This window comes from Urocitellus parryii, chromosome 6, assembly GCF_045843805.1.
Source record: "Urocitellus parryii isolate mUroPar1 chromosome 6, mUroPar1.hap1, whole genome shotgun sequence".
NCBI lineage: Eukaryota > Metazoa > Chordata > Mammalia > Rodentia > Sciuridae > Urocitellus > Urocitellus parryii.
The window spans coordinates 44,744,710-44,770,819 of record NC_135536.1 but is presented as its reverse complement, the minus strand read 5'-3'; the positions used below and the strand labels follow the sequence as shown (position 1 = coordinate 44,770,819).

General features: G+C 36.4%; 1 protein-coding gene across 2 annotated transcripts in view; it reads right to left on the bottom strand.

Moving 5' to 3' along the window:
• The window catches only part of Akap6 (A-kinase anchoring protein 6), a 321,551-nt gene that overhangs the window by 207,403 nt on the left and 88,038 nt on the right, over positions 1-26,110 (bottom strand). The window contains exons 5-6 of one of the 2 annotated variants that reach the window (XM_026413799.2): positions 13,097-13,193; positions 11,822-11,988 (exon numbers count right to left, since the gene is read on the bottom strand). In XM_026413799.2, the coding sequence (XP_026269584.2) occupies positions 11,822-11,988; positions 13,097-13,193 (264 nt within the window). The remainder of the gene's footprint in view (positions 1-11,821; positions 11,989-13,096; positions 13,194-26,110) is intronic. The other variant, XM_026413806.2, reaches the window with a different exon arrangement.

Sequence of the window (26,110 nt, the reverse complement as noted above, 5' to 3'; positions counted from 1 at the left end):
GATGTGGCTCAGCGGTAGCGCGCTCGCCTGGCATGCGTGCGGCCCGGGTTCGATCCTCAGCACCACATACCAACAAAGATGTTGTGTCTGCCGAGAACTAAAAAATAAATATTAAAAATTCTCTCTCTCTCTCTCTCTCTCTCTCTCTCTCTCTCTCTCTCTCTCCTCTCTCACTCTCTCTTTAAAAAAAAAAAAAAGATAAAACATCATGAAAGATGAGAAGATGAAGTGAGGTTCTATCTTTAGCTCTAAAATGAACACTGTATTAATCAAATCAAATAAAATATATTTCAAGATGAAATAATGTGTAAAGTAAGTAAAATGAAGATGTTTAGAATATAGTTGCTATCAAAAGTAATTTGCAGTCATGAAGAGTGTAATCACCTTAAAAGTTAACTACAAAGATACGCATGGAATTTCAAGACAAAAACAGAAATGTTATCATGAGATTGTGTGTTATTAATCAGCAAATGCATGGCATTAACAATTAATATAATGCATTTTAGAATAGGTAGATATTATAGGAAATCTTTTTTTGAGAGGGCAGGATGAATCCTACTATACTCTCCAGTCCCTTCTTGCCCTCTACCTTCCTCTATCAGAATAATTTTTCCAGTGACTAATCACTTCATTTGAAGTCCCTTGACTTCCTTCCATCTTTACTGAGCTTATCACTAATATTCCTTCTTTCTTTAACTCAGAAGCTATATTCCCTTCTAGAAACTTACATTTCCACTTGATTCACTTCCTCTCTAACATCTAAATCATTGTACAGTGGCCTCCCTTATCCATGGTGGCTATATTCCAAACCTCCAGTCAGTAGATACCTAAAACCATAGATCGTACAAAACCCTACATATTCCTCTTTTTCCTATACACATATACTTATGATAAAGTTTAATTTATAAATTAAGTACAATAAGAGATTAACTAATAATAGGGGTTGGGGTACAGCTCAGTGGTAAAGCATTGTCATGTGTGAGGCCCTGGGTTTAATCCCTAGTACTGCAACAAATAAATAATAAAATAGGATAACTATAACAACATACTATAATAAATTTCTATGAATATTGTCTCTCAAAATATTTTATTGTACTTCAGTCAACTTTCTTCCTGTGATGACATGAAATGATACCTAAACCACTTTACAGCTTCTCTTTGGCAGGTCTGAATTGCCAGTATCACTACTCTTGTGCTTTAAGGCTATTATTAAGTAAAATAAGGGTTGCTTGAACATAAGCACTGTAATACCATGACAGTCAATCTGATAGCAGAGATGGCTACTTCATAACTAATGGGCCAGTATAGTATACAGCATAGATATGCTGGACAAGAGGGTGATTCATGTTCTGGCTGGGACAGAGAAAGATAGTTAGAGATTTCACCACACTACTTAGAATAGTGTACAATTAAAAACTTATGAATTGTTTGTTTCTAGATTTTTTTCATAGAACATTTTTCAACCACTGTTGACTATAGGTAACTGAAATCATGGCTAAAGGGTACTATTAGTGATCCTTTTTCTTGTTCTTCTTTAAACTGTCACCTTCAATTGACCTTATTTTACTATTTTTGTTCTTCAGTTTGACCTACATTGCTACTGGCTGCCAGCATTCTGGACTGCAGGGGCTTAGAGTTTCACTGTTGAGCATGTTGATTCTCACTTAATCCCTAATTTCAGTATGTCATCCTTATTCTCAGTTGCCCTAGGCATTCCTCAGGATTCTACTGTATCTCTGCTTTATTTTCATACAATAGTATCTTACTTGTCAATATCAACTTCCAAAGCTATAGACATTATTATTTCAATTTGGATTGCCAAACTTACATTCTTAGTGTTGATTACTCCAAACTTCAGACTTGCATTTTCAACAGTTATATATGACCACATAGATGATTTTTAGGGTTATCCTATTTCCAAATCATTGTTATCAAAACTACTTGTACTTTGGAATAACCTGGGGGGTGGGTAACAGAAACATTTATGCTCAGGTTATATGCCTACATATTCTTATTAATTGGGCATCAAGGTGGCTGTACTAAATGAGTTAATTATCTTCCTCTTCAAAACTGTTCCTTATCAAAAATGTGTTCAACCTCAGTTAATGTTATTTTAACTTATCATGTTCAATTCCCTAAAGTCACTGTTAACTCCTCTCATCTCTTCATCCCCTAAATGCCAAATCTATTAATTCTTCTTCCATAATATTGCTCTTATTTGTTTCTTTATATTATTATAGCAACAGCTATAAATCAGCTGCCTTTAGTTATTGTACTAGTTTCCTAATTCATTTTTATGACTTTTGATTCTTCCTATTTCATCCTACCTTTTCCATCTGTTTTCTGTGGCCAAACTGAATCATTAAAAACATGGTACACTAGTAAAAACAACACTTCAACCTGGTGTTCAAAGCTGTATGGAATATTGCTCAAAGTTTTTCTGGCTTTATCCTCAGTGAGGTCCTCTCCCTTCCCATAAGCACATGAACATTCTATGCTCCAAAAAGCCAAATTTTTCACTGCTCTCCATTCTATAGATGCCCCTTGTGTTTTCTCTTTTCCATACTTTTGACCATGCTATATCTTCTGCCTGGAATGTTCTCCCTCTAATATCTTTCTAGTACCATTTAACTGAATATTGGAGACCTCTGCAAAATCCATCTTCTCATAGGGTGAAAGCCTTCTCAGAGCAAATCAGATTGAAATAATGTTCCCTCCCCAAATTTCCATATCTCCTCTATTTCTTATTATAGTATCTGTCACATATTATATACATGTGTATAATTTAGGATTACATACATGTAATAAAAGTGAAGTTAGCCAATCCCCCCAAAACAAATGCTGAATGTTTTCTCTGATATAAGGAGGCTGACTCATAGTGGGGTAGGGAGGGAGAGCATGGGAGAAATAGATGAATTCTAGATAGGGAATAGGGGTGGGAGGGAAAGGGAGGGAGCAAGGGATTAGCAAGGGCGATGGAATGTGATAGACATCATTATCCAAAGTACATGTATGAAGACACGAAAAAAAATATCTCTACTGTTAGGCAGTGTGAAAGGAGAGACATGTTGTCCTGTTCACGGTTATATCATTACAGTGTAAAGACACATTCAATAATTATTAATTTTAAGGACAGATTAGAATAGTATAGACAGAATGAGAAAAGCAATTAGCAAAATCAAAGAGAAAAGAAAAGGTAAAACACATTTGGAAGATGATAGATAAACTAGAAGAAATATAAAATGAAACACTGACATGAATATTGACTAAGTTGGAATCACACAAGCTTAAGGGGTTTAGCCTTTAACCTGTCATAAGTAGTTTTTTAGAAGACTGTCTCAATACACATGATTATGTAAGATGTTTGGAACCTAGGTTTTTTTATCAGAAAGGGATGAATTTTAAGAGTTAGGACTGCTAGAATTCTTGGGACAAATGAATGAGACAAACCAGGTAAAACCTTAGCATGAAACTGTACCACAGTAAGTCTGCGGTAAATGCTAACCCCATTAATAAAATGTTACATAAACACACACACACACACAAATACACACACACACACACACACACACACATACACACACACACAGCTTATATAATAATATCTAAGATGTCAAAGAAAAGCAAGTTTTTCTGGCTTTGATTTCCAGAGCTTGAGAAAGGAATGAATAAAAGGGAAGAGACATGAAAACACTAATGTCCATGAAATTCCTTGGGCAGCTTTTGGAATTAAGACCTCTAAATGACAAGTGAGGCAATGGTTTTTAGCTTCTACTACATTTCACTAGATACACATTTTCTTCTTTTATCTTTCTCCTTCTCACTTCTCTTTTTCTCTTTCATTGTTTAGCCTCTTCTTTAGGTCTCTTTTATCCTTCTCTCCTTTCTCACTCAGTGAAGTCCCTGGCTTTGATTAGTCCTGCAGGGGAAATACTAAATGAGTATTGGTCTCTGCATCCTAGCTGAATATAAAGATGAGAAGCCATTGCCCCAACTCAATGCAAAATGGTCTAGAAGTCATAGTGAGGTGGGGTCTTGAGCTCTGTCCCAACAGGATCTCCCATCTATTTCCTGAGAAACATTAAACTTCAGTTAGCCACAATAAGGGATAAGTCTGGGAATGTTATGGACCTGATGGAAAAGAGCACTCCAGTACATTGGAAAAATATCTGTCTTTGGTATGGTAGTATCATAAACACATAAATAGCCATCATCTTCCAAGTGAAATCTAAAGAGAAGGATAAAACAAAATGGGGACATCTCTATGCCTCTTGACTTCACTGGACAGAAGAGATATTATGAGTGTGAGGATACTTAAACAATTGTTTGGAGTATTCAAGGTGTTGAGTTGAAGTACAGTTGCCATTTTAAAAGAAGTCCTAAGTGACTCAATAAACACAAGAGCCAGAGCAAAGTAATTCCTATAGCAGGCAAGGTTCTCCCTGGCTCAGCCTGGGGCCCCTGCCAGAAACAACACACTCCAATAAAAAGTGTAAATCACACAACAAGGTAATTGTTTCATGATTTCAAAGGATTAACTTATTAATTTTAAGGCATTTTTAGAATATATTCTCATCTTGATATTTTTTGTGCTTAAATACTTATAGATTTTTTTTAAGTTGACATCCACTGTAGATCAAAAATCCCTCTAATGTTCTGATTATGTTATCTTCAAAATAGAAAAGGTGGAATATAAAACATGAATTCTGCTAGTAAAAGATGGCTGCTTTGCAAAAATCTAAGTTTGTATCCAATACCATACATTTTTGTAATTCTATATTACAGAGTCAGAGATTAGACACCCTTAGACAAAATAAGAAAAAAATGAAACAACCTATATACCTCAATGACATTTCCCTTTGTTGATCAGAGTCACCAAAGAATTTCACTTCAAATTCTTGCTGAGCCAAATGATTCTATTATCAAAGACACCAGCAATTGAAGTACAGTGTGGAAAAACAAGATAAGCTATGGTCTTATACACCATATAGACTATGATAAGGCTGACCACTAGCTATCCTTTGACCTACTATTTTTAATTTTTATGGGTATATCCACTCATACAGCTGATAACATACAAATTTAAGTACCTCAAAGATATTAGAGAAAATATTTTTTATGTGATTCTATCACAAATTTAGTAACCATATTGATCTTCAAAGAAGTAATTCAGTTTTGTTTCTGTCTTTCAAAAAACACTTTTGAAGAATTCTGCCCTTCCTATAACAGCAACAAAAAAAGACTGTCAAAAATTCCACAGTGGAAGAAAGAGCTCTGCCTATATACTGCAAATCAGGACTATGATTATATAGTTCAGTAGAAAAGGAACTGGATCAGATATGGGCTTTTAGGAAGAATTCTGAACAGAAGAGGTGGAATTGGTAATGCATTTACTACTCATTTGCTTGCATCAAGAACTCCATTCCATTTCAATCTGCCAACATCCTAATTAAGATGATCTGAATCTTAGGTGATCTATTATTCTAGATCTAAGATAGCCCAAACTACGTTAGACAAGATGTTACACTGTGTGCTTACATTGAAATGATAAGGCCACTGAGCAGAAAAGCATGTCTTCTCTTGTGTCTGGCTCGGCACTGGACAAAGTCTCTGTCAGCACTCAATGAATAACAGGCAGGTCTTTGCCTATTGTCTTTCTCTCTACTAGTTTAGGCAAGATTTAATTTTATTAATTCATTTCAGATTATTTTTGACAACATATACCTGTACTTTTATTTATATGGGTGGGAGAGAAAAAAGTGTACCGAGTATATTTTTACGCACATGTGCATCAGTGTATGTAGAACTAACAACATATAAATGCAAATTCCCATTCAGTGTCTTAATACTGCTTGTGAAAAGCCTATATTAAAGACTATGCCCATTATATAAGCTCCTGAGCCAGCACAGAAAAGAACGTAGCCTCTTCTTTAGGCTTCTTTTATCCTTCTCCCCCTTCTCAAAAAAAATATCAAAGCCTTGAAAACACTCAGGATCAAACTACTCTAGACAATAATGTCCACTTGAACTATTACTAGTGAGGCACCATCTAATATAGGGAAAGTATCTTGTAAATGTGCTCTCAAAATCAGCTCTTTTATAGCCCTTCATTTAAAAAAATGTACCCATAAAATATTAGCATAATGTATTATGCTAAATGGGTTAAGACAGTCACCCGGTAAACAAACATACAAAAATACGTGTTAATGCTAGACGTCCCTTCACTTGACATCTCAAGAAAGGTCAGGTTGTCAGTGATAAGCCCAAGTCAGAGGCCATGCAAATGCCCATTCTCCCCAATACCTAAAACTGTCATTTGTAGGTCTGAGCAAACATACTTAAAAAGTGTCTGTAAACTTACTCTCCTGCTATTGTTGAACAGATATCATTGATGACCTTCAGAGTCTGATATCCATTTCCAAAGGATGATGACTTCAATCTAAGAGCCTCAAAGAAGACAGATAAAATAAGCACAATCCTAGAGTTCAAAGCAGCTAACCCTCTGTCTCCTTTTACTAAGGAAATGAAGATGCTGGTTGGGACCCAGGATAGGTCACCCTTATAGTAGCTGTAAAGTTTTCTGAATTCATAATAAAATCTTCAAATATTCCTTGTTCTGGAAACTTATCTGTTTCCTTAAAACGGACAAAGGAACCATTGTTGCCTGCTTTCAGTGATGCAAAGTTTGATAAGTCATGTGGGGAAATCCTGGCCTGGATTCTAAGACATCTGTAAAGATGCATGCTTTACAGGAGAAAAGTAAAGACACAGGAAAAGAACGTTTTTAAAGGAGGTTATGTGAAAAATCTGTAAATGCTTGCTTTTTTCAGGATTTTTGTTTCATGCCTTGAAAGGTCAAAAAATAATATAGCCTTTGCAGGACATTGGATATTCACTGTGTTTTGAAATCCCTCCAGCTATATACACCATTAAAAGATTTAACATACAGAAAGCCTAGTTTAAGGAGATAAACTTTTACCAATCTAGCTAAAATAAAATACATAATTATAATCATATTTTCAATTTTAGGATGTGAGTACCGAAGCTCTATTTCTACAACTGTTAAATTCTGTTCTCTATTTCCATGTATAAAAGATCTCACAGTCCTGGGAAAACACTTTTTTAAAAAATGAAATACAACAAATAAGGTATGCTGCCAAGTCCTGGGGGAGAAGTTTCCCAGAGTCTTTGAATTTCCTCCTATCCTCCTTCTTTACAAGATTTCTAAGACCAAGTCCTTTTCTGCAGTCTCTCAAACAAGGTAAAAAAGAAAAATACCCCCTAGATATATTCCTTAGATTTTCTATTATGCTTCTCAAGCTCCCAGTAGCTTCAGAAGTAAACCTAAGATGAATTCTAGAGTTATTTTTATTATGTTTTAATTTCAGTTCCTCTTTTAGGTCTAAGATGAAATAGATGATCATAACTGCTGTACTTAGAGATGCATTTCATGGCACAATTTGTACATGACCTGTGCAAGGTCACATCATGGAAAGGGGACTGATATTATGGATAAGAAGCCAAATCCTGATTTTAGTCTTAAAGAACTTCAATGTAAACTATTTAAATTTGCACTATTTGGTGTGATATGGGAAGAAAATTTTCTTTTTTAACAGTGTTTGTGTACATATACCTATATATTCAATATGGAAAGCTCACTCTGGCTTGGATTGTGTCAATTATTGTTTGAACCAACAATCATTAAGAATCTTTTTTTTTTTTTGGTCATGTTGTGAGGCTCAGTGCAGACTATGGCAAGCCAGCCTAATCATCTATGACACAGTCCTGGGTTCTGAACATAACATATATTTTTATACTTGCAGGTTTTATACAAGCTCTTCTTTTTGCCTATTATTTTCACCTTAGCAAAAACTCTTTCTACCCTTCAGAACATCAACTCCTCTGCAAATCTTTCCTCAATATCCTCAGAAAAGATTAATTATTTCTTTCTCTGTGTACTCACAGCCCTTTGTACCAGTTTTACCAGATATATTATAATTATTTGCTTACTTTCTCCATCACGAGAACATGAAGTCTTGTATAATATATTTCCCTTATTTAGGATTTACTATATGCCAGGTTCTGCTCTAAGTACATTAGGAATGTTACCTCTTTTCAATTTGAGTGATAATCCTTTGAGGTGAATATTATCATTACCTCTATTTTACAAATGAGGAACCTGAGACATAAAGAAGTAACTTCCCCAAGGACACCCAAATAGTAAATGCCAGTCATTGAACCCAGGCAGTTTGACTTCACAGTTTGAGCCTCTCTATCACTGTGTTTGCCCCAGAGACTAAGAGAGGCAGTTCATAAACATTAAACAAAAGAATGATCATTCTGATTTTTCCATAGTTTCCTAAGCTTAAATTGAGAAATATATTTTTTTGTCTTAAATTGATTCTACATTCACCCTTGAATGTGTATGTGTTTATTTAAACAGAGAAAAGTTATCCCAGACTAGGAAAGAGAGAAGTAGTTGGGAGGTTGAAGGCCTAGAGTTCTGCTGGCTTTTGCATGTCAAAGTCTCAAAACTCTCAGTGCCTCTCTCAGGTTCCACATCCATAGATGCCTAGAAAAGCTTATTATTGTATCTGCTTTTAGCTACACTACATTGTGCAGATAATGTGACATTAAAATGCTTCAGAACAAAACTGCTATCAATAAGAAAAAAGTATGTTATTCTTTGTAAACTGATATGACTCCAGGCATTTTCACTTTTGGAATGATTCAAACAAATTTCATATTATTGTGGTTGTTGTTTAAAGAAGTGAGGCACCCAAATCATTAAAAACCAGATGTATTTATTTTCCCTCCTTATATTTGAGTTCATATCTTAATAAGTCTCCTGAGTTTAGTGTCACCTATTTACCCTTTAAAGCATATTAATATTTATATTTTACATGTATTCATTTTTTCTGGTTTACAATAATTCTTGCCAAGTGTAGAGATTTGGAAAATTGAAAGATATTTTAAAAATATATTTTAAAATATGTAACTGCATATTATAAGTCTCTTATGATCTATTTATTTATTTATTTATTTTTGTGTGCCAGGTATTGAACTCAGGGGCACTCAACCGCTGCCCTTTTTATTTTTTATTTTGAGACAAGGTCTCACTAAGTTGCTGAGACTGGCTTTGAACTTGTGATCCTCCTGCCTCAGCCTCCCAAGCTGTTGGTATTACAGGCATGTGTCACCACACCAGGTACTATCTTCCAATTTTTAAAAATTTCTTCTAAAACATTTTTAATAACTATGTAAATCTTTCATTAGAACAATATATAGTATAAATTAAACATTCCCAGTTTTGAAAAAATTTCAGCTGATACTAAACTGTTCATAATTATAAGTAACAATGCAACAAACCTTCTTTCTTTTTCATGTTGTGTGTAGTTCTGTAGGAAAATGGTCTTCTTACAGCCTATTTCAGTGGTTTTCTGGGAGCTTGTTGAAATGCAATTCATGGGCCCCTCTAGGAGGGTCTGATTTGGTCTGAGGAGGGGTGTGGCCAAGCAGTCACTCTTTTTGAGAAATGCTAACATCATCTCTATTGTGAAAATACTTTTCTCTAGGTTATATTCTTCATTCTCAATACCTCCCTATAAAATGAGTTGATTTAGAACTGTCTATTTCAAACTGACTCTGTTGATTGGGGTTCTCTATTGTCAAAAAGTGCTTTTATGAATTTAGGTGATTTTGCCATCTCAGGAGTTCCAGGTTGGCATATCCATCACCCTGCTCTCACTCGCCCCACTCCATTGGTCACTACATCCAGGAACAGGTTTTTATACACCTCAACTGGGTGTCATTTCCTTGATTTCTTCAAAACCCTCCTCTTTCCTGATAACAAAACACCCAGCTTCCCCTAACTCCTCCTTCTGTAAACACACAGATGTCACTTCCTCAGAGAAGCCCTCTCTGATGCCCTGATCTAAATCACTTCTCCCACCCCAATCTCTTATCAAAGCATGTATTATGACACTAGAGTCTGTCTCTCCAACTTCACCGTAAGTTCCATGAGTTAGGCCCTGAGTCATCCCTAATGCCTGGCATCACAGTTGGCCTTGAGCAATACCAGTGAAAGGAAATGTGCTAGGTGCTAACAAACTAGGACTAAAAGGACTCTAGGACTAAAAGGTACAGATTCAAATCCTAGTCTTGCTATTTAGTAGCTATAAGTCCTCTAGCAAATTGCTTAACCTCTTTGTACCTCCATTTTCTCCCCTGGGGATTATAGTAGAACTGTGTTATATAATTCTGTTGAGATGATGAAATAAGAGAATATAGAATATAAAATATTGTCTTGCACACAGAATGTACCTAACATAGGACAGCCCTTAAAGAATAAGTACTCAGTATCCTTTCTGTTAAATAAATAAAACACAACTGAGTTTTCAGTTGTATCCTTTTTCATCTTCCTTCTTCCCATTGCCATCCCCACAAAGCCAAAGCTTTGCACAATTTCTCCCTGTAGCCTGCTCCTTAAAATAACTCCAAGTTTGCTGAATACACTCTCCATTCCACGTTATTAGTTGCAGCTTTGATCCTTTCATCACATCACTTCCTAAAGTATGTGCTCATGTGCCAAGCCACCTCTCTTCCTTCCTTCAAGTATTTCCTGAAATGTGACCTCCTCCATGGAGCCTTCTTAAAGTAAAACTGAGCTCATCATTCCATCCTCTGTTTCCAACAAATAAGCTAAAGGTTGTGGTTTGAGGTTCCAAAGCTGTAAATCGCCTGAGCTTTTCACTGGCTGCATGGGTCTCAGCATTGCAGGGCTGATTTTGGTTTTTCCTCTGTCTGCATTTAAGAATTTGAGTCTAACAGGGCAAAGTGCTTGTTTAACTTGGTCTGTATACATTTAGCACAATGCCAATCCACATGGATACTGAAGAACTGTGATTTGACAATCATTTACTTGCTTTGTCCATGCCAGGAAAAGAAACCAGGAACTCTTAAATCTGTTTCCCCCTTGTTATGATATGTTTCAATGTGAAGTCTCTTAGGAAACACATATAACAAAAGTAAGGCAAAACTATAGAAAAATATCAAATGAATAAAATTATTTTCCACATTGTGAGTCCAAAGATATCATTAGAACAGTAGCACTCTGTACTAAAAGGTGTCTCATTTAAAGTTCAGTTGCATACACTGCATGGGTTATTTTGTAAATATAAAATGGATAACCAAAACATGTCAATACTCATTTTTAAAATACTTGTTGTATTCGGTGCATGCACCATTATAGAGAACTTACACTCAGAGCAAAAAGATTTGTAGCAAAGCATATGACCTTCTTCCCACTACAATGACCATCCCCTAATTAGGCAATGCATCTGATAGTCATTAACAGGAATGAGATAATGAATCACTTTCTCTCTTCTTTGTTAATTTGCTGTAACCAAGCGGCTAATGGATGTCAGAGCTGAGTGATTGCACTGATTATAGTGATTTATAGTTGCAACAAAACAATTTAAAACCATTCTGATTATTCATGTTAAAGATGCTTTATGTTTTGTTTACTAAATGTTTTATGTCCCCTTTTCTCCCACCCCTAAAGTACTGTCCCCCTCCTAACCTGCCACTTTTTACAAAAAGACCTCTTCCTGTAAAACTTGAAAGTTGTAGGCTTTTCCCCCTCCTGTTTTTCATTGTTTTAAACCAAGCCACTTCGTTTTGTTTATATATAGAGAGATAGATATATAAAGTTTACCCACTAGACACGAAAAGCCTTAGGGGTGGAAAGAAAACTTCAGTGGTGCATAGTTCAAAAGAAGACAGAAATGAGAGGAAATAAGGCAAACTTCAAGCCACTTACCTTGGGGCTTCCAGTCCCTTCCTCATCCTCCACAGACACATCAGTAGCCAGTATCTCTGCTTTGATGGTATCCAGAGCTCTGAGAATCCAGCTGTGTTGCCGTTTGATTTGCCTCTGCAACTCCTTCCATTGACTTGCAATCATCCGCAGCATGTCCTTCAGTCCTTCTCCAAAAAGAGGAAAGCACATGTTGGGAATCTGATTAAATCTTTACCCATTATTTTTTTTTGTAGTAAATTAGGTGGCTATTTCAAATGCTATACATGTTTTTAAATGACCTTGCCATCACCTGCCACATTAGCACTTGTCTCTCAGAAAAGAGAGTGGCAATTTTTGAAACAATATATAAGGATAAAAAATAGAATAACCACATGCTTTGGAAACAGACTTAGATTCAGCTATTGACTGAAAAAAAAAGGCATGTGGAACAAAAATCACAATGCATAAAGATTATTAACACTATAGTTTCTCATTCAAATGAAAGGGCCTGTGTATCTGTGTAGGGGCATTATAATGATCAGAAAGATGTATTGAAATAGGTAAAGTTAATTCAATGAGAAATACAGTAAATGGGCCAGAAGTAACACAGCAGTCTTTAACACATCCGATTAATGCTGTGCTTTTCCTACTTAGCTGTAGTAAGCTCAAAGAGCCAAACTGTAACTCATCCTGTCTTATGATCTTCTGCTACCAGGATAAGTATAGCAAATGATGACAAAATGATTTTTTATTTGTAATCTGTTCCTCTTAAATACATTAATACTGGGCTAAGAATTGGTTGAAGGCCCAAAATCCTGCTAATGCAAAGACCAGCAAAGAACACAAAATGTTCATATGTGTGAATTGGCTGGGAAATAATCAGATACGTCTAGACTGCCTGCCTTATATCTGTAATGATATCTATAAGCACCGTAACGCATATGCATTGTAACTATATGTACAATTCTCATTCATTATCTTAATGTTATTTCCAGAGCACCTACATCAAAAAGCATGTCAATGTGAAGTTTTCAAGAATGTGATTTCAAATGAAGCTCAGGCGAACAGCAAGCCCAAAATAAAATGAACAGACCATTTGGAGGCAGTATTTCATCTTATAAGTATCACAGCATTGTATGCAGTATATGAAACATTTATAAATCTTGAAGGTCAATCTGATAATGTAAATATTAATAATACATAAGGAAGTGAATATATGCAGTAATTTACAGCAATGCTTCTTCATTCTTAATAGTCTGGAGACATAAAGACTTGCAATATTTCAGGAGGATTTACCTGCTTTGTGGGATGCAATAAGCTCAAGAAGTTGGTGTCCTTCCTCCTCCACAGCTTCCTTGAGAGCACAATGGCTGTCTACATTCAACTTGAAACTCTGCAAAGAAAAATATGAGCATCAAACACTGGAAAGACAGTTGCACATAAAACATCCATACAAAATTACTTGCTTCTTTTTATCAAGAACCACACAGCCCAATTTACCCAATAGACAAACTAATTTGCAATACTAAAAGCTATTGATATTTGGGATCTGGGCTCAAAATGTTTCCATTAGATTAGCAGAGTGCATCTGTTTGGAAACAGCTGACAAATCTAGAAATTCATTAGGCTTTTATGAAAAGTCACATCCCGTAGGCTATATCAAGAAGTAGCAGTGTTCTATAAAATACACTGAATTTCTACTCACATATATGAGCTCTTTTCTTCATTTTTTAAAGAAATGTTGGTGATAGACCTATTTATGAAACCATAAAAATTGGCAGCAGGAAATATATTAGACATGTGCGCATATATAAATTCATTAATACAGTAGGGTTTGATTCAGCTGTTCCTCAGATATTTCAAAACCACAGAACATGGAGGTGAATTTAGGTGCAAAACTGAGGAGTCAAATGCTTTTCAAATCTTTGCTTTTTAAAAGTTTATTCTTTACAATAAGACTCTGCTTTATATATAAATATATTAAGCACATCAGGGGCATTTTCCCTTCATTACAGTCATCTAAAAGACAGAAACTGCTCTCAAGAGTAATTTCTTGCAGGAAGGCTTCCTTAATGCCTCGGCAGAGTTAATTATTCCTTTTTTATCTGCTCCTGATACCTGCTTCTATTGTAGAATTTATCATACAGTATATGGGTTTATTTCTATCTTTGTCTACCAAATTATAAGTAACATGAAAATTGCCACTTTCACATATATCTCTATTCCTATCACATACAAGGTGTTCGATAGTTGTTTGCAAGCATAGTAAACATCTGTTGAACTTGATCAATAATACTCTCTAAAGAGGAAGGTTTATACTTAAATATTAAGGGCTGGGGATGTAGCTCAGTGGTACAGTGCTTGTCCAGCATATTTGAAGCCCTGGGTTCGATCCCCAGCACTACAAAAAAATAATAAATAAAATATTTTAAGAAACACAAATGGATTGCCAAATATTTCTCTACCTCTGGAATGGTCATAAAACATTTCAGCCACAGGAAGTTCAAGAGAATATAATCACAGTAACCAATTTGTTGAATCAATGATTAGTCTTCAGGGTGAAAATTCATTCCTTGACTTGACTAATTGGAACAAGCATAGATTTGAAATAACTGTGTGCCAAATTTTGGCTTCTTCATGAGAGGGCTCCAAAATATACAACTGTTTAGTTCTCACAAACATTCATTGGATAACAGTGTATATACTGCATTGTAATTGGTATAAAGAATATTTGACAGAAGTTCAAAATGATCCAGTCCAGGTTGGAATATGTTTCAGATTAAAGAGATAAACAACCATAAGTTGTGAAATTAGGTATTTATCCAGTCATCACTTAGAAACCACCACTGTGCTATGGACACTAGGCCAGGCAATAGAGATATGAGTAATATAAAGCATGACCTCAGGCATCAAAGGGCCACAGCACGTGTTGCTAGGAGAACAAAGTGCAGCCTGAGTCAACTTGGTGAAAAGGGTATTTTTAAAAAGTGCAGAAGAGGGGCTAGGGTTGTGGCTCAGTGGTAGAGTGCGAGTGCTTGCCTTGCATGTATGAGGCCATGGGTTCGATCCTTAGCACCACATATAAATAGATAGATAGATAGATAGATAGATAGATAGATAGATAGATAGATAGATACATTGTGTCCATTTACAGCTAAAAAATTATTTTTTAAAAAAAGTGCAGAAGACAGAAAGAATGATCAAAAGAACCTGGAAATGAAGGATAGAGACGTGCAGATCAGGCCTTGAAGTATAAAAATAAGAATTTTGACTAAAAAAATTCAAAAATTAAGAATCAACTTTCATCTGACTTTCTGTTGTAAGATACAGTGATATATCAGCCAAATATGACAAAAAGTAACAATATTAACTTTACCAAAAGGGTATTCACCATTCCTTGTATTGGTCTTTCAGCGGCCAGCATTTGAATGAATAAAATAAAATAAGTCAATGTATAGGAAGCCTAGTGTTTCTGGTCAATGTAAATAATATTATATCTGTGAAAAATTAAATATTTATTATTATATAGTCAAAACATGGCTGTATTACTTCTTGCCACTGCCATGAAAATCATCAATGCTATAGCAATGCCATGAAGAATAAATAATGTGTATGTTGCAGAAAGAAGGAACAGGGAAAATAGAAATACCTAAGATCAACTGAAAAGCACCAGAGTTTAGGGGGGGGAACCTATTCTAGAAATTTCTTCATAACTGTAAAGTTGGCTTAATGCTCTCTATAATTCACTGTTTACTTACAACAGATTTGTGTTGAATGACTGGTGAGCATGAGCTTTTGAAGGGGTATGTCAAGCCTATGTCATAGAGCAAAAGAGAACCTTAGGACCTCTAAGCAGACTGGATAATTCGATATAATTGAAGCCCAAAGTATAGAACAGACACAGCTGGATCTGGCTGTGTTTCAAGATGATGTGGAAGCATTTGATTAGGAAATTGGAAAATATGAGATATTATTAGGAAAAAGAGAGTCTGATAAGCTTGACGCGGTATAAAAAACCATCTAACATAACTATTACCCAAATGGTACAATATTGCTTGATTTTTCAGGTGCACCCATTAACTATTAATATAAACTAAGGAATTCACAATAGGCCTCTGAGAAAGCAGCCAAGTAGATACATTAACAAAATTGTCAATGAAATTTCTGGCTGCTAAAGGATTCTGTAATAAGCTCTCATATTTTGCCCCTACCTCTTCCTTAGAGAAGGAAGCGGAGCTAAACATGCTTTCTTTTCCTAAATTTGATATTTGGACACATTTCCATTCTTGGGTTACTAACACATTTCCTCAGAAACGACATATGGTGTATATTCTTTCTGCAACATCTATACCACTCCCTGAAAATGTGGGGCATTCTCTGGAGACTTGATTTACGGTAAGAACATTGCCACAGGCAGGTACCATGGTCCTATGTCACTGATTATATGAAATTCCATAAATATGAGTAATCTGGGTCCTAGGGGATACCAAATCTTTTTCAGTGTCTTTAAAGCAGCATGTAACTGAATGACTAGAAGAGAAAAACTAGAAAACTAGAAAAATTCAATGACAGAAACAAATATTAGATTATCCAAAAGATGATACATCGGAGGTTAACCAATGGGCATTTACATTACTATAATTTCTGGCATGACCAGCTTATATAGATCTTGGATGTACTACTTCTTGGCAGGAGCCACATTCAGGTATGCCCACTGATTATACTTTGTAGGGTCTCCTACAAAGCAGATGAAATAACACATCTAATCCTATTACATGCATTTTTTTTTCTTTTTTGTAACCAGGGATTAAACTCAGGAGTACTGAACCACTGAGCCACATCCCCAGCTCTATTTTTGTATTTTATTAGACACAGGGTCTTGCTGAGTTGTGTAGGGCCTCGCTAATTTGCTGAGGCTGGTTTTGAACTCAGAATCCTCCTGCCTCAGCCTCCCAAACCGCTGAGATTACAGGCATGTTCCACAGCACAGAGCTTACGTTCATATTTCTGAATGGCACTGTTTGATGGGAATGTGATGGTCACACAGACATGAATTAAAACTAAGGGTATGTATACCTTAATGGAAATGAAACAATAACAAAACACAAAGAATGGTTACTTATGAAGAATCATAAGAATAGACATGGATTTTCTGGAAATGGTAGGAATAATCACAAAGGTTTAAACGTCCTATCTAAGTGGTCCCATCTTCGCAACATCACATCATAAACACAGACTTTCAATTCCCCTATGGAATACTGTTAATATCTGCCAGATCCAGAGTTCTACAAGTCTTGTAATGATTGTGAACAGAGAAGACAGGGAGACAGACTGAGTCTTTCCTGACCTGATTTTATATTTTTAAGGCAGATATTCATACAATAAATAATTATTGAGCAGCCTCTGTCAGGTCTACAGATATAAAAGTTAGCAGTAATAAAGATAATAAAGTTGGTAATCCTGGTCTTCAAGCAGCTTACAGTCTAGTCTAGTGGGGAAGAGATTAGCACAAGTATCTTTTATACAACCCAGCGCAGAATAAATGTGTAATTAGGATTTGGTGTATAATATAGACTGATGGAGTCTTAAGCAAACTGAACAATAATGTGCCTTGTTGGATGAGATTTGAGTGTGTGTGTTTGTTTTTAATTTAAGGATTATGCCAGTCAAGCAAAAACAAGACTGTGGACTGCATTCCATATGAGAGTGATAAGTGATAGGTGTCATAGGGGTCCATGCTGGGGTCCAGATTTAGCAGAGCTTGGCAGGAGCTTGTAAAGAATAAACTGATTTGTACCTAGATCTGGGGACACCCTTTGGTATAGCATGAAGTAGGGAAGCAGGGAGGCAGGAGAGACAGCAGCTGTAGCTACAAAGGACTTGCCTTCTAGAACCATGGAAAAATATGGCAGTGACGTGAGAGAGTGACCAATGCAGATCTATGATCCAAAAAGATCTTTCTGGCTGTTGCATAGAGACTTGATTTTAAAAAGGTAAACTGAAGACAAGAAGGCCATTTAGGAGGCTGCTGTGATAATACAGGCCAGATGTATCTGCATGATCATTTTTATAATTAAAAAAAGATATGCCTTTTTTAAATGAATGGAAGAATGAAAAAATGAAGAAAATCTTCTGTCTTTTTAAGTTTTACTCAGTGCGTGAGAACAGTGTGTGCCAGAATTTAGTTCTTTGGCTGTTCTGATGATAAATACCAGAGGTTATTAGTCAGGAGTCTCCAAATGTGAAAGACATATTGAACTGATGAACTTTTACTCCCACTGTCATTTTAAAGAGATGGTATATATGCTGATGAATAAGACACTTGATGACACTTTTTCTTCACACAAAAGATTTTCGCTACCCTAAGAAAATGAAAACATGTCTTTTTTACAAGGGCAGGGGGAAGAATGTATGTCCAGTCAGAAAAGGCAAGGCTTGAAAAGCCACCTGCTACCTTCCTCAGGCCATCTCTGCCCTGCTCTACTTTGAGCTGTGCCCAGCACAACTCTACATTTTCAGATAGGCTCCTGGTAGGAAAGGAGCCATGATCATGATGCAGAGGCTGACAGTTTTTCTTCTCCACCCCATAATGCCATCCATGGAAAATGATCAGCTGTCCTGGTCCTCAAAACATAAAATACACCTGCAAAATGCCATGTATACCAATAACTGGACAATTTCTGTGAGTAAATACTTATTTAAGAACCTTCTGAAAACTTAACACAACATTATATAGCCATTAAAATGAAGAATGGGAAGAATGGCAAATGTGTAGAACATGCTACAAGCAAAAAATGAAAATTCAAGACTATATTAACAGCCGGATGCTATAGTGCATGTCTCTAATCCCAGCCATAGGAGAAGGCAGAAGGACTGCAAGTTCCAGGTCAGCCTCAGCAACTCAGTAAGATCATGTCTCTAAATGAAAAATAGATGTAGCTTAGTGATAAAACATCCCCGCGTTTAATCTCCCCAATATAAAAAAAAAAGTATCAACAATTCTAGCTATCTAAGTAATCTCAGTTCATGGAAAAAGATACATAAACATATAGAATCTTGACATCCTTTGTTCAAGAGCAGACTTAGAGTTATCATGATCTGATCTTACAGAGCCAGATCTAAGTGCTTTACTTTTCTGAAATATGAAATGGACACATTACTGACTTCTAGTTATTGTGAGAATTAGAGATAATGAATGTGAAGTATTGAAACAGTGCATGGCAATGAATAAGGCTTAAAAAACTCATTATAAAAATTAATTCATTTTCCCTGTTTTTCAAATGTTCTAGGTAGTAGTTGATACTTTATGTCCTGTATTTTTGAGGCCCTCTAAAGTGCCCAAGGACAAATACCAGGTCTCATTTGCTTTCTTTTCCATCCAACACAGGCCTGCTCACAGGAGACACCCCAAACATAAATGCCATTATCTGAGACATGAGGAAGCACATGCCCAGGCTGAGAAGCCAATGATCTGGGTCTTCCTTTCCCTCTAAAGTGTGTCCTTGGACAAGTCATTTAACCCTCTGGGCTACTTATCTATAATCCAGGCATTTGGACTCAATATTTTCCAGTACTTGGATGTTTTGATTTTTATCTTCTTAAATCTAGGTAGTTTAAGATAGGCAACTTGAGAGAATTTTTATTTATTTTAAACCAGAGAATTTTCAAAGAGGGAAGAATTACAAAGGCCATCTAACCACTCATCTACCCCAGGGCAGCTCCATCCCTCAACCATCCCAGGCAGATGTGTCCCCTTCTATTTTTAACCATCTCCAGGGAAGTATCTTCTAACTTTTCATTGTGGATCTACAGCACTTCTTCTCAGGATTTTAAAATCTCTGTGAAGTGCAGCATGAGTTTCCTTCTTCTTCAGATTCTATTGCCAAATCATCTCTCCAGTATAGGAACTGGAAATCAAAAGCACTGAGAGAATATGCCAACAAGATCTGCATGTCCAATCAATCACCAAGCCCAGCCAATTTGTTTCTCCATCCTAACTTCTCCATATTGACCAACAGTGCCTTAGACTCATCAACATTCCTTATCAGGGGGACTATGACAGCCCCATTGATGGTCCCCTCAAAACTACACTCATTCCTTATTTTTTGCATGCCTATGGAGATCCAGACACTGTAGAAAGCTTGAAGGCTATGACTGTGGACAAGATAAACGTGGTCCCTGCCCTCGCGGAGTTCACAGTCCAGTGAGTAAGTGGGGGAGGGGTCAAAGAAATGGAATTGTAGTCAGTTGTGTCAGGGAGTTTTGAAATGAGTTGTGTGCAGGTGACAAGCAAGGACTCTGGAGTTAGACAGGCTGGATTCAAATCCTGGCTCTTCCATCATCACCATGTAACTCTGGGCAACCTATATATAATTATATTTTTCTATCCATGAAGAGGAGAAATTGTTACCTCCTTCATGGGGTTGATGAAAATGCACTGATATGTGTAGAACAGAGCCTGACACATTGTAGAAGCACAATAATTGTTCTTATTCACAAAATGATCTGTCTGCCAAACAAATCTGACAAAGACTCCCCTCTTAAGACTCTCCAGTGATTTTCCAAGGCTCTGGAACAAAGTCCAGGCCCCTAGCATCATCAAAGGGCCCTTGAGGTTCCTCACCAGGTCAGTTCTGCACACCCAACCTGCCTTGCAATGTTCCTAAACTGCTTGAAGTTTCCATCTCACACAAGCTGAGTTGTTCCTCCAAGATTCTTTTCATGCTACACTTCTGTCTGGCAAACCCTTCCCTGTCCTTCATGTCTTTTAAAACTCATCTCAGATGTCACCCTTTAGGAAGTTTTCCCTGACAGTCTTTTACTCTACCAACTTCCCTTCCTGTGACATCCATAGTACCTATGTAGAGCTCAAACCTCCAAGTACTATGTTGTATTCAAGTTATTGATAGATACATCTACTTCCCACATTTGAGTTTCTTGAAAATAGAACTTTGTTTTCACTCACTTTTGGTAGGTATCCTCAGTGCTGAGGACAGTGCCTGACACATAGCATACAGCTAACAAATAGGCAGGGGAGTTAATACATGTAGATTTGTACCAAAACGTTCCACATAATTTTCAAACAGCCTACAGCATTTTGGGAGATATTGGTGCAATCATTCTTCACTTAGAAGTGGTTGATAAATGTCCCCAAATTTTACTCATTGAACACCATGTAAATGAGCTGTCATGTTCCTTCGCTTACAAAATTACTTGCCAATTACACTTAGATGATCCCAGCGTTAATTGCCATGTAAACTATACCCTGGCTGAGATAGCCCAAATCATCAATTTAACTTTACCCACTCATCATATGGTACTTACCACATAATTAAATAAATGGTCAGCCACTGCCACAATTGTGTATTTTCCCAATGAAGTGAAGTGGCTACATTTGTCATTGATTTATCAGTTATGACAATCTGTAACACACCTCCAGGTACAATCTTAGAAGCTTAAAAAAATCAAAGAACTCTGTATGTTTGAAAAAGAAGTTCCAAATTTTTGATTAAAAAGATACACATCATAAAATCTCTGTTTTTCTTTAAAACAAAGACACAAAGATATAAAAAACAAAACTACTCATTATTTCTGGGAAATAATTCTTTCCTCCTGAAATCTCAGATAATAAAAATTATTCCAGGCATTTGAAGTGAATTTAGCTCTTTGAGCAACTTGTAATTTATTTCAAATAGTTGATTTTATGTGTGAAAAGTAGATGCATCTTACTGAGGCTGACATTCTTTTCTGATAGACTGGCTAATATCTTATGCAAGATTTAGATAGATGAGAGAGATACTGAATGCTGATGGTGGCTCTGAGTGATGGAATTTTCATCTGCTTCTCTGGATGCCGCCTCCACACCTGACACAGGTAATCACATTGACTTCTCAGCATGGCCACATTAGGCCAAATGAATTCGCAAACAGAGGTTCTGTCTAAAGGGACCATTTGACTTCCAGAACATATTGCTTAGAGGCCTTGATTGAAAAGGAGGTCAATGCTGGCCCAAATATCTCTCTACCCCCTGAGGTGGAATAATTGATGTGCAGCAGCCCCTACAGATGTGGAGTCACCAGGGTGATGGATGGATATAAGTATATTATTCACATGTACATCTGCTAATATACAGGTCCCAGTGCAAACACCAGGACTTAAGAATATTATGCGGATTTAGGACAATCCCTGAAGGACTCTAGTTCTATTAAAATTTTGTTTGGCAGCCTGGGGCAGATCTATTCCAACTCCCACAAGCTTCATGCATCTGAGAGGGAGAACCAAACCACTTTAAAAATAAATTTAATAAATTTTGTAATGTCAAGTCATTAACATCCTGTCTAGTCATATAGTCTTCATATTTTGAAACATTAACCTGTGGAATTGTATTAACCCTTGTAATATCTGTATTAATGTTGTGTGTGTATTGTTTTTTTATTAATTAAAGAGGATTGATTACATCGCAAAAAATTGAAGAAAAAAATTCCATTTTTTCTCTATAGGTGTTTTTCTTTTTTATTTATCAGTGCATTATAATTATATATAAGTGGTATTCCTTATGCCATATTCATACATATACATAACATAATTTGATCAGACTTATTCCCCAGTACTTCCCCTCCCCTCCCCTCTTCCTTCCCCCATCCACCTGCTCTGCTCTACTGATCTCCCTCCTATTATTATTATTATTATTGAATTATATGTGTGATTCATTGTAGTATATTCATACATGGACCCAGCATAATATGGAAGATTTCATTTCCCACTATTTTTCCATGCCCTCCCTTCTTCCCTCCCTCTTGAACCCCTTTTATAGGTATTTTTCTTGTCACAGCTACCAGACAGTATCCAGAAAGCCCAGTGATCAAATCACTTTAGTTTGTAAATGTTAGAGAAAATAACTTACAGATATACTTGGTTATCATTTTATGGTTTATAACATTAGTTAGAATTTGCTGCTGTTGTGGTTATAATGTTGCTTTTACAAGTGTTCATTCATTCATTTTAGCATTTTTTTTTAGTATCTACTGTGTATGAGCAAGTCTGGGTGTCAGAGGAGAACCAAAGACACATAAGCTGTCCCTCAAGTCATGACAGCTACAAGAGAACAGTTGAGGGGTGAGTGGGGAGGAGGGGAGGATTTCAACTTCTCTAAAAATACCTGAGCTTCTCATATATTCTCAGGTATCCAAGGAAGAGTATACAACTTCCTAAAGTGAAAAAATAAAAGTAAAAAGCATCTTCACATTCAACATGTTCATTTGATCTTCACAACAACCTTAAGTAAATATGACAGGCATTTTTTCTGGCTAATGTAAAGATCTGAGATTTCTACTTATTTACCAGGTAAATTATTTTAAGATTTTAAAATTCCAGGTAACACAGTGGATAACCAGGATCTGAGCATGGGGTACACAGGATGAAAGATAGAAGGTGACTGTACCTAGCTCATGTGACTTTCTTGTCCAGACACAACATTCTCTGGCCTGTGCACGAACACCTAATACAAGGCTCATCTACAAACTTTTTCTTCAAGGCTTAATATACCATTGCCCTAATTAGGAAGTGTTTAATAAATATAGTATTTCTCTGGCATCTAGTTAAAAAGTCATCACTCCAGGAACTCAGGAGGCTGAGGCAAGAGGATTTCAAATTTGAGGCCACCCTCAACAACTCAGTGAGAACCTCAACAGCTTAGTGAGATCCTGTCTCAAAATAAAAAATAAAAAGGTCTGAGGATGTATCTCAGCAGTAAAGTGCCCCTGGGTTTAATCCCCAGTGCAAAACAAAGTCATTAATTCCTTTAAAAAAACATAAAGCTATATATCAGTAAACTGTTTGGGCACCAATAATTTTCAAACAATTAAAACTGCGGATGTTATGGCCCAACAGTCCTTAAACTTAGGTAGAAAATATATTTCTGAGGTGCTTTAAGCAGTGCAGGGATCCTTTTTAAAAGAAATGGGAAAATAATACTATTTGTCTCCTAGATGTACAGAATTGATTATATGAGCAAAGGTATGTGGTCCAGGACTTTCACATGTCCAAAAAGAGCCTCCTACCACACCTACTCCCCACTTCTCCCAACACATCAGTCTCAAAATGCATGCATGCTATAAATTCCTGACAGACCCTTCTATCTCTATCCACCAAAGCTAATAACTCAAGGCTGTGGGTTCAGCATTTCAAATTCCCTAAAGAAAAGTAATATTGTTGTTCCCTACAAAACTCTCACTCACCTTAAACTCATGGGAATCAAGGAGGACAGGCAAATAGAACTTCACCAACTTTTTTTCTGTGGTGCTAGGGATTGAACCCAGGGCCTTGTGCATGTGAGGCAAGCACTCTACCAACTGAGCTATATCCCCTGCCTGGCAAATGGAACTTTAAAGGTCCTGTGATGGCACCAGCCTGCTCATGGAGGCTGAGGGAGGTGGAAGGCAGGTTGGCCATACAACTCTGGCTTTTGAAGTCTGACTGCCTTACAGTAGCCAAGTAGCACCATGCATATGGCTACCGCTGTTCTTGCGAAGCTCAACTTGCTTAGGCCATGCTTGTCTATCATCTCATCAGGGAAAGGGAGGTGGGAGAGGTGGGCACCAGGAAGTGGAAAAAAGAAAACTGTATCATCTCTTAACTTCAAGCAATGAAACATGGAGCAAAGGTGAAGACAGAAGGATACACAAAAGAAAACAGCCTCAAGTATTTTTGAAAGTTTTCTTATATGGCTAAAAACTCTGTGAGAAGTATTTTTTTTTTGTTAATGATACACATGAAAATTATTTAATCATAAATGTAATATAAATATCTATATTGGATGACAAATGTGTACAAATATTTCTACTGAGAATTTTGTTAGCCAAGCTTTTTTTTTTAAAATAAATACTCAGGGTAATGACACAATAAGGAAAAATTGTCAAATGCTTCATGGATACAATAATAATGGATTTTTGTGCTGCTCTGCCACCCTGTGGCAACCAACTCAAATTGCAGGTATTAATCCTAAAATGAACAAAAAAGTTCAGAGAGGTGTGCTTTTACAAGTCCAGCCCTGTAAACATGGACCAAAACACATCCACATACAAATGTGGATCCTACTCACTTTTAAGGACATGGAGTAATAGTTGTCTACAGAGTGTGACAGACTCTCATTGCATGGAGTCCCTGAGTTGTTGCTATAGACAGACACTAACAGGATCAAGAGCAGACTCTCAAATGGTGTAAAAATAATAAAAATAATATGGATGTTCACAGAGTATTACTTGCAAAGACATAAATAAGTAGGAAGCTTAAATTCCCATCATTGTAGGATGTAACTTATTGTGTAATAACACAATAAGTTAATTAACACAACGATTAAGAATTAATAACAACACAATAAAATACTAAAGAACTTCTAAAACATACAGATCATCATATTCTTATGAAAGGATATTTGAGATATTCTTAGGTTCAGAAAGCAAACTGTTGAATAGTACATCTAAAATAAATTTTAAAATCCTTGAAATGTATGCTTTTACATAAAAAGGTTCAAAATTGTTTACATTCGCTACCCAGGGGAGGGTAAAGCTTTTTACTTCTAATTTTATGCTCTTTTATATGGTTTTATTTTTTGTGTGTTTTTAGTGAGTAAAATGTAATGTTTTTCTTTAACTGGAATCAAATAATTGCAGTAGTTTTATGAAAGAAAAAGTTTTCTCCACCTTAAACACATGCCCCTTTGTACTCACTGTACTCTAAGGACATCTGCCCCTTCTTTTCCATGAAAATACTATTGGTAATGTTCACACCACCTGGTTTCACACACTCACTCCCTAGAACTGCTCTTGAGCCTCGGTCCCACTCCACATCCACTGCAGCTCTCAGCGACGACTATATTCTTATCTACATACAAATCTTACCCAAACTAATGTCCAATGCAGGGCAGTGGGCCTTAGCAGCTTTGGAGGAGACAAGGGCAAATGGAATACATGTTGGTCATGATATTTCTCATCAGATAAGAGTGGCCTCAAAAAGAGAGCTGTTGACTTGTCTGATTTGTCCCCTTCTCTAATTTGTCCATGTTTCCCTATTCTCACTTTCCTCACCTAACATTGGCTCACATGCTGTCCACATTTCCTATGGCTCAATCATTCTTTAATCTACTCATTCAAGTATGGCCACCCTGATCGTAAGCTTGTTTCTTCCACACGGAAGTAAGAAAACTCTCCTGCTCTTTCTAGGACTGGAATACAAGTGTGCTTTTGCCAAGGGTAGAAACCTGTTACATGTTTATCAGACTGGCTTTTTAGATCTATCTAACCCTGGATTCCT